We start from the raw sequence: 12204 nt of genomic DNA, 5'->3' as shown, positions 1-12204 counted from the left end.
TCCTTGTTTGTCGTGTATTCTGGTAAGAGGAGAGGTTAGAAAGCGACTGCTACCTCTCTTTAATTCTGGCTGAAAAGCATCATCCGATTGGCTTATGAGACTGCTGGTAGGCAGCCTCCTGAACGAGTTACAGCTCATTCCACCAGAGCTGTGGCTTCCACATGGGCTTTCAAGAATGAGGCTTCTGTTGAACAGATTTGTAAGGCAGCGACTTGGTCTTCACTGCATACATTCGCCAAATTTTACAAATTCGATACTTTTGCTTCGTCGGAGGCTATTTTTGGGAGAAAGGTTTTGCAAGCAGTGGTGCCTTCCGTTTAGGTTACCTGACTTGTTCCCTCCCTTCATCCGTGTCCTATTGCTTTGGTATTGGTATCCCACAAGTAAGGATGAATCCGTGGACTGAATACACCAAGTAAGAGAAAACAGAATTTATGCTTACCTAATAAATTACTTTCTCTTACAGGTGTATTCAGTGCACGGCCCGCCCTGATATTTAAGTCAGGTTTAAATTTAATTTACTATAACTACAGTCACCACTGCACCCTATGGTTCTCCTTTTTCTCCTAACTGTCGGTCGAATGACTGGGGGGGCGGAGCCTGAGGGGAGCTATATGGACAGCTTTGCTGTGTGCTCTCTTTGCCATTTCCTGTAGGGAATGAGAATATCCCACAAGTAAGGATGAATCCGTGGACTGAATACACCTGTAAGAGAAAGTAATTTATCAGGTAAGCATAAATTCTGTTTTTTTACTGTATTTGAGTGCTGTCTAAGTCTGTCAAACATGTCTGAGCCTTCAGATAGACCCTGTTCTATGTGTTTAAAAGCCATGGCGGTACCCCCATTGAATTTGTGTTTAAAGTGTGCTAAGGTGTCTAAACATTTTAAAGACCATGCAGTGACACTTAAAAATGTAGCCCAAGATGATTCTTTAACGGAAGGTAATGAGGATAGCCCTTCTTCCTCTCCCCATGTGTCGACACCAGTTACGCCCGAGCAAGCGATGCCTAGTACCTCTAGCGCATTGGCCCCTATTACCTTACAACAATTAGCAGCAGTCATGGATAATCCCCTTGCAGCATTTTTATCCAAACTGCCAGTTTTTCCAAAGAAGCGCGATAGCTCAGTTTTAAGAACAGAGGATGAGCAATCAGAAGCTTTGGATGATTTATCTGTAGTACCCTCACAGCAATCTGAAGTGGCAGTGAGGGACGGTCTGTCTGAGGGAGAAATTTCTGACACAGGAAAAGTTTCTCAGCGGGCAGAGTCAGATTCCTTAGCGTTTAAATTTAAGCTGGAACACCTCCGCGTCCTGCTTAAGGAGGTTTTAGCTACGCTGGATGATTGTGACCCCATGGTGGTCGCTGAAAAATTGTGTAAAATGGACAGGTTTTTAGAGGTCCCTGTATACACTGAGGCGTTTCCGATCCCGAAGAGGGTGGCGGATATTGTGACTAGGGAGTGGGAGAGACCAGGTGTACCTTTTGTTCCCCCCCCCCCCCTATTTTTAAGAAAATGTTCCCCATAAATGACCCCAGGCGGGACGCGTGGCAGACGGTCCCTAAGGTAGAGGGAGCAGTTTCAACACTTGCTAAGCGTACAACTATACCAGTAGAGGACAGTTGTGCTTTCAAAGACCCTATGGATAAAAAAAATTGGAAGGTTTGCTGAAGAAAATGTTTGTTCAGCAAGGTTTCCTTCTTCAACCAATTGCCTGCATTATTCCTGTAACTACTGCAGCGGCCTTTTGGTTTGAGGCGCTGGAGGAGTCGCTCCAGAGGGAGACTTCATATGACGAAGTCATGGATAGAATTCATGCCCTAAAGCTGGCTAATTCTTTTATCACTGATGCCGCTTTCCAATTAGCTAAGTTAGCGGCGAAAAATTCAGGTTTTGCCATTATGGCGCGAAGAGCGCTTTGGCTCAAATCATGGTCGGCTGACATGTCGTCCAAAACAAAGTTACTAAACATTCCTTTCAAGGGGAAGACCCTTTTTGGTCCCGAGTTGAAAGAAATTATCGTGGATATCACTGGGGGGAAGGGCCATGCCCTCCCGCAGGATAGACCGTTTAAGGCTAATTTTCATTCCTTTCGCAACTTCAGGAGCGGACCTGATGCAACCTCTGCTGCCGCAAAGCAAGATATAGCTTCACAGCCCAAAGCAACCTGGAAACCCTTGCAGGGCTGGAATAAGGGTAAACAGGCCAAGAAGCCTGCGCCTGCTACCAAGACAGCATGAAGGGGTAGCCCCCGATCCGGGACTGGATCTAGTAGGGGGCAGACTCTCTCTCTTTGCTCAGGCTTGGGCAAGAGATGTTCCAGATCCCTGGGCATTAGAAATTGTTGCTCAGGGGTATCTTCTAGAATTCAAGGACTCTCCCCCAAGGGGAAGGTTCCACATTTCTCGTTTGTCTTCAGACGAGACAAAGAAACAGGCGTTCTTACGCTGTGTAGAAGATCTTCTAAAGATGGGAGTGATACACCCAGTTCCAATGGCAGAACAAGGACTGGGCTTTTACTCAAACCTGTTCGTAGTTCCCAAAAAGGAAGGAACTTTCAGGCCAATTCTGGATCTAAAAATTCTAAACAAATTTCTCAGAGTTCCATCTTTCAAAATGGAAACCATTCGGACAATCTTGCCGATGATCCAGGAAGGTCAATATATGACTACCGTGGATCTAAAGGATGCGTACCTACATATTCCTATCCACAAAGATCATCATCAGTTCCTAAGGTTCGCCTTTCTGGACACGCATTACCAGTTCGTGGCCCTTCCTTTCGGGTTGGCCACCGCTCCCAGAATTTACACAAAGGTGCTAGGGTCCCTTCTAGCGGTACTAAGACCGCGGGGCATTGCAGTAGCACCTTACCTAGACGACATCTTAATACAGGCGTCGTCTTTTCACAGAGCCAGGGCTCATACGGACATTGTTCTGGCCTTTCTAAGGTCTCACGGGTGGAAGGTGAACGTAGAAAAGAGTACTCTGTCCCCGCTCACAAGGGTTCCCTTCCTGGGAACACTAATAAACTCGGTAGAAATGAAAATATTTCTGACAGAGGTCAGGAAGTCAAAGCTTTTAACTACATGCCGAGTTCTTCATTCCATTCCTCGGCCCTCCGTGGCTCAGTGCATGGAGGTAATCGGATTAATGGTTGCGGCAATGGACGTGGTCCCTTTTGCCCGAATTCATCTAAGACCACTGCAACTGTGCATGCTCAAACAGTGGAATGGGGATTATGCAGATTTGTCTCCTCAAATACAAATGGACCAGAACACCAGAGACTCTCTTCTCTGGTGGTTGTCTCAGGATCACCTGTCTCAGGGAATGAGCTTCCACAGACCAGAGTGGATCATTGTCACGACCGATGCCAGTCTGTTAGGCTGGGGTGCGGTCTGGGACTCCCTGAAAGCTCAGGGTCTATGGTCTCGGGAAGAATCTCTTCTCCCGATAAACATTTTGGAACTGAGAGCGATATTCAATACGCTCCAGGCATGGCCTCAACTAGCGGAGGCCAAATTCATCAGATTTCAGTCGGACAACATCACGACTGTAGCGTACATCAATCATCAGGGAGGAACAAAGAGTTCCCTAGCGATGAAGGAAGTAACCAAGATCATCAAATGGGTGGAGGACCACTCCTGCCATCTATCTGCAATTCACATCCCAGGAGTAGACAACTGGGAGGCGGATTTTCTGAGTCGTCAGACTTTCCATCCGGGGGAGTGGGAACTCCACCTGGAGGTTTTTGCTCAGCTGACCCAGCTATGGGGCATTCCAGAACTGGATCTGATGGCGTCCCGTCAGAACACCAAACTTCCCCTTTACGGATCCAGGTCCAGGGATCCCAAGGCGGCATTGATAGATGCTTTAGTAGCGCCTTGGTCATTCAGTCTAGCTTATGTCTTTCCACCCTTTCCTCTTCTCCCTCGGCTAGTAGCCAGAATCAAACAGGAGAAGGCTTCGGTAATTCTGATAGCGCCTGCGTGGCCACGCAGGACTTGGTATGCAGACCTAGTGGACATGTCATCGGTTCCACCATGGACACTGCCATCGAGGCAGGATCTTCTAATACAAGGTCCTTTCAAGCATCCAAATCTAGTTTCTCTGCAACTGACTGCTTGGAGATTGAATGCTTAATTCTAGCTAAGCGTGGGTTCTCTGAATCAGTTATAGATACTTTGATCCAGGCCAGAAAGCCTGTCACCAGGAAAATTTACCATAAGATATGGCGGAAATATCTTTGTTGGTGTGAATCCAAGGGTTACTCGTGGAGTAAGATTAGGATTCCAAGGATATTGTCCTTTCTCCAAGATGGATTGGAGAAAGGTTTGGCAGCTAGTTCTTTGAAGGGACATATATCTGCTCTGTCTATCCTGTTACACAAGCGTCTGGCAGCTGTACCAGACGTTCAGGCGTTTGCACAGGCCCTAGTTAGAATCAAGCCTGTCTACAAACCTGTGGCTCCTCCATGGAGTCTAAATTTAGTTCTTTCAGTTCTTCAAGGGGTTCCGTTTGAACCTTTACATTCCATAGATATTAAGTTATTATCTTGGAAAGTTTTGTTTTTGGTAGCTATTTCTTCTGCTCGAAGAGTTTCAGAATTGTCTGCTTTGCAGTGTAATTCACCCTATCTGGTGTTCCATGCAGATAAGGTTGTTTTGCGTACCAAACCTGGTTTCCTTCCAAAAGTGGTTTCTAATAAGAATATTAACCAGGAAATCATTGTTCCTTCTCTGTGCCCTAATCCAGTTTCTAAGAAGGAACGACTGTTACACAATCTTGATGTGGTTCGTGCTTTAAAATTCTATTTAAAAGCAACTAAAGATTTCAGACAAACATCATCTTTATTTGTCATTTATTCTGGTAAGAGGAGAGGTCAGAAAGCGACTGCTACCTCTCTTTCCTTCTGGCTGAAAAGCATCATCCGATTGGCTTATGAGACTGCTGGACAGCAGCCTCCTGAACGAATTACAGCTCATTCCACCAGAGCTGTGGCTTTCACATGGGCCTTCAAGAATGAGGCTTCTGTTGAACAGATTTGTAAGGCAGCGACTTGGTCTTCACTGCATACATTTGCCAAATTTTACAAATTCGATACTTTTGCTTCTTCGGAGGCTATTTTTGGGAGAAAGGTTTTGCAAGCAGTGGTGCCTTCCGTTTAGGTTACCTGACTTGTTCCCTCCCTTCATCCGTGTCCTAAAGCTTTGGTATTGGTATCCCACAAGTAAGGATGAATCCGTGGACTGGATACACCATGTAAGAGAAAACAGAATTTATGCTTACCTGATAAATTACTTTCTCTTACGGTGTATCCAGTCCACGGCCCGCCCTGGCAATTAGGTCAGGTTCAAATTTTTTTTGTGAAACTACAGTCACCACTGCACCCTATGGTTCTCCTTTTTCTCCTAACCGTCGGTCGAATGACTGGGGGGGCGGAGCCTGAGGGGAGCTATATGGACAGCTCTGCTGTGTGCTCTCTTTGCCACTTCCTGTAGGGAATGAGAATATCCCACAAGTAAGGATGAATCCGTGGACTGGATACACCGTAAGAGAAAGTAATTTATCAGGTAAGCATAAATTCTGTTTCTTTTCTTATCCTTTGTTGAAAAGCAGTAAAGTAAGCTTCGGAGTGTGCACGTGTCTGCAGCACTATATGGCCGCAGTTTTACTGTAATGTTATAGCAAAAGCACTAGAGGGCAGCACTATTTCCTGTCATGTAGTGATCTACACATGTGTACGCTACCTATCTAGGTATCTCTTCAACAAAGAATAACATAAAAATGATGCAAATTTGATAATAAAAGTAAATTGGAAACTTTTTTTAAAATTTTATTCTCTATCTGAATCATGAAAGAAAAAAATGTGGGTTTCATGTCCCTTTAATGGCAGGAGCGAGAGACAAAGAGATGATCGTTGAGTTTCTAACACAATCTCACATTTATAACAAGGCCCCTCGGCTACGTCATGATCTATGAATCTAGACCAGTTGCCATAGTTAACCATTTATTTACTGGTTTGTATATTACTGGAATTTTTACATGCTTGGAAAAATCACAAAGGCACTGGTTTTTAAATCTGTCATCAGACCTCCCCAACAGGCCAGGTTTTCATGATCACCTTGGATGAGAGCAGGTAAAATAATAATGTTTAATTATCAGCTGATTATTTCACCTGTGCTCCAGTACAGATATCCTCAAAATCTGGCCTGTTAGAGAGGTCTGAGGACAGAAAACCAGTGCACTAAGGTAATCAGTAAATCCTATCTCTCTGCTATTCACTAAAGAATAGAGAGATGAGTGAGCTTTAGTGAATCAACTACACATAATAACACAGGAAATAGTGAAAACAGAGAACCTGCACACACTAAAGTGAATTTTGCCTTCTGACATAGTAAAGCGCATTCTAATTTTATATAGCACTATTTATAATAGAGGTACGAATTGCCAAATCCAGAATTCCAAAATCCAAACTTTTTAATTAAAGTTTTTTTTTTCTTTTTTTTAAATCAATTTGAATTTTTCCCCACCTGTAAGTAACAATCTTCTTTGTCTGTGTCTTTGGTTTGGTTTCAGTGTTCTAAAATCTAAATAATAGTCTAGATTTATTTAAAAAAAACAAATAGTACAAAATTAAGGGACTGGGAATACCTGAAAATGTTAGCTCGTGGATAAATAACTGGATAAAAGACAGGGAGCAACGAGTAGTAGTGAATGGATCATACTCAGATTGGACAAAGGTAATCAGTGAAGTCCCCCAGGGATCAGTATTTGGCCCTGTTCTTTTTAATATTTTTATTAATGACTTGGAGCAAAGAATAAATAGCAAGCAAGATCTCTATTTTTGCAGATGATTCAAAGTTGTGAAAGGTCTTTAGGTCAGAGCAGGATGAAATTGCTTTACAAGGGGATCTACAAAAATTAGAAGAATGGGCAGGTAAATGGAAAATGAGATTTAATACAGGAAAATGCAAGGTTCTACATTTTGTAAAAAGTAAAAATAGGCACGCAACGTATTATTTAAATGGAGCTAGAGAATGAAGCTCCCATTGGAGCCTATGAAAGTACACTGTTGTGAGCGTAATGCTTCCGTGCAATGCGAATGCGAGGTAGTAATGCACTGGAAGCAATATTTTGCACTTTGTAATCTAGCCCATAATCTCTAAATACTACAATGTATAGCTATACCCTCTGTTTAATACTCTGTAGAAGAGTACCCCCAGTATAATACGCTATATACTTATAAGTTCTTAATACTGCAATGTATACTTATACCCTCTGTTTAATACTCTGTAGAAGAGCACCCCCAGTATAATACGCTATATACTTATAAGTTCTTAATACTGCAATGTATACCTATACCCTCTGTTTAATACTCTGTAGAAAAGCACCCCCAGTATAATACGCTATATTCTTATAATCTCTTAATACTACAATGTATACCTATACCCTCTGTTTAATACTCTGTAGAAGAGCGCCCTCAGTATAATACGCTATATACTTATAAGCTCTTAATACTACAATAAATACCTATACCCTCTGTTTAATATTCTGGAGAAGAGTGCCCTTGGTATAATTCTCTGTAGAAGAATACCCTCAGTATATTATTCTGTGTACATTTACTCTCTTAATACTACTCTGTATACATAATTTAATCTAATACTACTCTGAATATAGTTCTGTTTAATACTCTGTAGAAGAGTATCCTCCGTATAATCATCTGTAAACATCTAATCTCTTTATAATACTCGATATATGTGTACTTTACATATAATACTCTGTATAAGAGTACTCTTCATATAATACTCTGTATATAAGCACTCTTTATATAATACTCTGTATAGGACTTTCCTGTGTTGAGGTCCCTTCTGAATATTGCTCTGTACCTGTATCTCAAATGTATAACATGCTGTGAACCGTTGTTTATAACAAAATCCTCTGTGTACGTGTGTATAATACTAGATTTCCCACAGGGTGAAGCATCCAAATATCCTACAGCTTGTTGATGTTTTCGAGACACGGAAGGAATATTTCATCTTCTTGGAACTGTAAGTGACTAATGGAGGGGAGGGGAGAACAAACTGCTAACAAAACCGAACAGGACAGAGGGGACAGAGTAATATAAAGATGATCAGAGGAGAGAGTTGTTAGTTACTGATATAAGATAGAACAGATATACACAGCAGGCATAGCCAGAGCTATTGGTGTCCAAAGACTGCAAGACCCTCCCCACCCCCACCCTGTAATTTTGGTCTTTACCAGCTACTTATAAAAAGTTAACAAACAAAAAAAAGGAAATTATTATTTAGATAGTGGATGCAATATATGTATCTACTGACCAGTTCTATTATTTTAACCCATTTGCTATCATTCCGTTTAAACAGAAATAGAGCTATATATATATTTATTTATTTTTTCATAAATGGAAAGAGTCCACAGCTGCATTCATTACTTTTGGGAATTCAAAACCTGGCCACCAGGAGGAGGCAAAGACACCCCAGCCAAAGGCTTAAAGGGACATAATACTCATATGCTAAATCACTTGAAACTGATGCAGTATAACTGTAAAAAGCTGACAGGAAAATATCACCTGAGCATCTCTATGTAAAAAAGGAAGATATATTACCTCACAATCTCCTCAACTCAGCAGAGTAAGTTCTGTGTAAAAAGTTATACTTCACCTGCTCCCAGCTGCAGGTAAAAAAAAATAAAAAAAATGAAGAAATGAACAGCAGCCAATCAGCATCAGCAGTGTTGAGGTCATGAACTCTTACTGTGATTTGACTTAACTCTCATGAGATTTCATAGTAAGCTTCCTTTACCTGATTGGTGAAATAATATGAGAGTTCACGAGGCTCATCCCCTAAGCTGTCCTAGGACTGACACACTAAAATGCTGCTTAGAAATCCTTTACAATGGGAGGTGGCTACTGAGGAACTTTTGAGGTAAAATATCTTTTTTTTTACATAGAGATGTTCAGGAGATATTTTCTAGTCAGCTTTTTACAGCTATGCTACATCACTTTCAAGTGTTTAAACATTTGGGTATTATGGCCCTTTAAATACCTCCCCCACTTCCCTCATCTCCCAGTCATTCTTTGCCTTTCGTCCCAGGAGGTTGGCAGAGAAGTGTCAGAAGTTTTGGATAGTCTCTTATGGAGGGTAGTACTCTTCGGCATGGGACTGGAGTTTTAAGTAGTCCTGTCAGCCTCTCAGTGAGTGCATGGGTGAAAGTTAGAGTATATATATATATATTTATTTATTTATATTTAAAGTAGACAACCTATTATTAATACCAGGTATTGATCTAGGCCCATTTTGGTATTTTTGATGCCACCATTTGGATGTGAAATACGATCATATGTAAAAAAAAAAAATCGTTAACTTTTTATCACTGATATGATTTACACACAACTACTGCAGTCATAAGACAAATGGTTGTAAAAGCTTCTCTGGGATCCCCTTTGTACAGAAATAGCAAACATGAATGCCTTTGCAAATTGTTTTTGGTAATTAAAAGGCCGCCATTTGTAGCTGTGCATCACATTCCTGGCAGTGAAGGGGTTAATAGGTTAGCTTGTAAGGTTAATACTACCTGTAGTTTAGGGACTACCCACCCACCTGAGACCTCCGACCCCCTGATCCTTTCCAAATAACTCTCTCATTCCTCCCCGCCACTAGTCACCACCATCTTAGGTACTGGCAGACAGTGCGCCAGTGTGCAGTTTAGGCCTTTTGTTTAATATTTTTTAAATGTATATATTTTTTATTTCTGTAGTGTAGGGATCCCTCCTCACCCTCCCACCTCCCTGGTCCCCCACCCAAACAGCTCTGTTACCCTCCACCTCCATGTTTGTTACTGGCAGCCAGTCTGCAAGTAACAAATTATTTAATTTTTTTTATTTTATATTATTTTTTATTTTCCTATAGAGTATGGACCCCCTCACTCTCCCCCTCCAAGATGACTTTTTTCTGTAGTGTCGGGTCCGCCTCCCACTGCTCCCACTCAGCACCAACAGATGATCCGTACAGAGAGTGACACAGATAGTGTCACTCCCTATAAGGATCAGCAATCTGGCTTCATATAGTAAGGGAGCATGCCTAGGGATGGGTGAATGCACCTATATCGAAATTCAAATGTTAGAACAAATATTCCTTTGTATATATGTTTTACCCAATCGAATATCGATAACAACGAAATTTCTTTAAAATTTGAAAATCAAATATTATTTTCGATTTTCTATTGTTGCTTTCGATTTCATATTTTGAATTGAATGTTGCTTTCCAATTCGATTGTTGATTTCGATTTCGAATGTTCATAATAGTTCAAATATACTAATTCAAATTTGAATGTGTATATTTGATATATTCTAAACAATCAAAATCGAATGTTGAAATTTTCAATCGCATACATTAATTTGAATCACATAAATAATTCTAAATCGAATGTTCTAGCTTACAGAAACCATACATTAAAGTAGAATATTTGAACGGATATTACCGAATGTTAATTCGAATTCTATAACCAATATTCGAAATTAGAATGTTTGATAAACATTTGAAATTCGATTCAAACATACGAATGTATAAAAATTTATTTTTGAATGTTGCAAAATATTTACCCATCCCTACTTCTGCACTCTGGCTGCGTCACCCACTGTCTAAGCTAACAGCAGGGTCTGCAACATGTGTCTCTGTGCTGGACATAGGTACTACATCAACACATTATGCTGGGCAAAGTACTATGTGACGTAGTACCTATGTCCATATGGCTCAAGGGGTTAGATAATTGAAGCTTGCCATTTTTGCATTATTAGCTTTAGCTTACTGTATTTGACCCTGCAAAGGGTTAAAAACACACACAGCTAAAGCTTTGTTTTGGAGTTGCAAGGATTAAAGCTCCTGACCAGAATATGCGTGTTGCATGAGTGGAAGGTAGCAGCCAAACACGTGATTTTACCTATGTGTTTAACCTCTTTTGCAGGAGTTACGTAAGCCTGGGTCTAATTAATTACAGTGTGTCATTTTGCACGAGGGCTTTGACCCCCCATTTCTGAGTTCACTCCATCCATTCTCAATAAGACACCACCAATTTTATGGGATTGAAAAGGCCGCAGCCTGTTTATTAAAACAACAACACAAGTTAAACTTTATCAACATTATAACCTCTTAACTAACACTTCACCCAGTGCTTGCTTTTACTCTCCATAAGCCCCCACCCCTTTTCAGGGGCGGGGCGTCCACCATCACTTTCCACTTTTCCTTACTGACATAAGTACCAGCTACTATCTATCAGGCGTAAGCCTCAATAGATCACAGCAAGCACCCCGCCGTAGCTGCGACAAACCAGTTATTCACTATTCCTGGGGAGGGAGGGCGGGAAAACTTCCCCCTTCCGTGCTGCTCGCAACTCTGCAACTGCCAAATCTCAGCAGGGGAGGAGTATTTATCTCCTCCCATCATCCTCCACCCCCCACAGCGGAGCCTACCAACGCTCCCATAAAGTGGGGGTCAAATTGCCCTTTATTCCATGCGTCCACCGGGCTAAACTTGACCCCCCATTTCTGAGTTCACTCCATCCATTCTCAATAAGACACCACCAATTTTATGGGATTGAAAAGGCCGCAGCCTGTTTATTAAAACAACAACACAAGTTAAACTTTATCAACATTATAACCTCTTAACTAACACTTCACCCAGTGCTTGCTTTTACTCTCCATAAGCCCCCACCCCTTTTCAGGGGCGGGGCGTCCACCATCACTTTCCACTTTTCCTTACTGACATAAGTACCAGCTACTATCTATCAGGCGTAAGCCTCAATAGATCAGCGAGTACCGCCACACAGGGCTAAGGCCTTTTCGATCCCTTCCTTAATAGTGAAATTAAATAGGTGCAGTCCAACTTCATTCAAATGAACCCCATCCTTCAAATAGAAACATCTGCCTGACTCCCCTTCAAATTCCACATGCCTAAGGCTCACACCGCCCCGCTTCCTGACATATCCACTGACCGTCCTATTTACCTTTCTTCTGGATGCTTCCAACTTCCTAGTGTCCCAGGCTGACCGCCACACCACCCTGCTCTCAATCTCCGACCACACTAAAACCATGTCAGGGAACAAACATAACAACCTGTCTATCCCATTCTTCATACCCCACAGCAGATCCTTCTGAGGCATGCACCCTAAGTTGTTCCCTCCCACAT

General features: G+C 41.8%; 1 protein-coding gene across 4 annotated transcripts in view; it reads left to right on the top strand.

Annotated features, from left to right (window-relative positions):
- Window positions 1-12204, top strand: part of CAMKV (CaM kinase like vesicle associated) — a 287821-nt gene that overhangs the window by 190562 nt on the left and 85055 nt on the right. For all 4 annotated transcript variants that reach the window (XM_053721148.1, XM_053721147.1, XM_053721146.1 and 1 more), the window contains exon 4: window positions 7975-8049. In XM_053721148.1, the coding sequence (XP_053577123.1) occupies window positions 7975-8049 (75 nt within the window). The remainder of the gene's footprint in view (window positions 1-7974; window positions 8050-12204) is intronic.

The sequence above is a fragment of the Bombina bombina genome, chromosome 7 (genome assembly GCF_027579735.1).
Source record: "Bombina bombina isolate aBomBom1 chromosome 7, aBomBom1.pri, whole genome shotgun sequence".
Lineage (NCBI taxonomy): Eukaryota > Metazoa > Chordata > Amphibia > Anura > Bombinatoridae > Bombina > Bombina bombina.
This window is presented reverse-complemented; position numbering and strand designations above follow the sequence as displayed.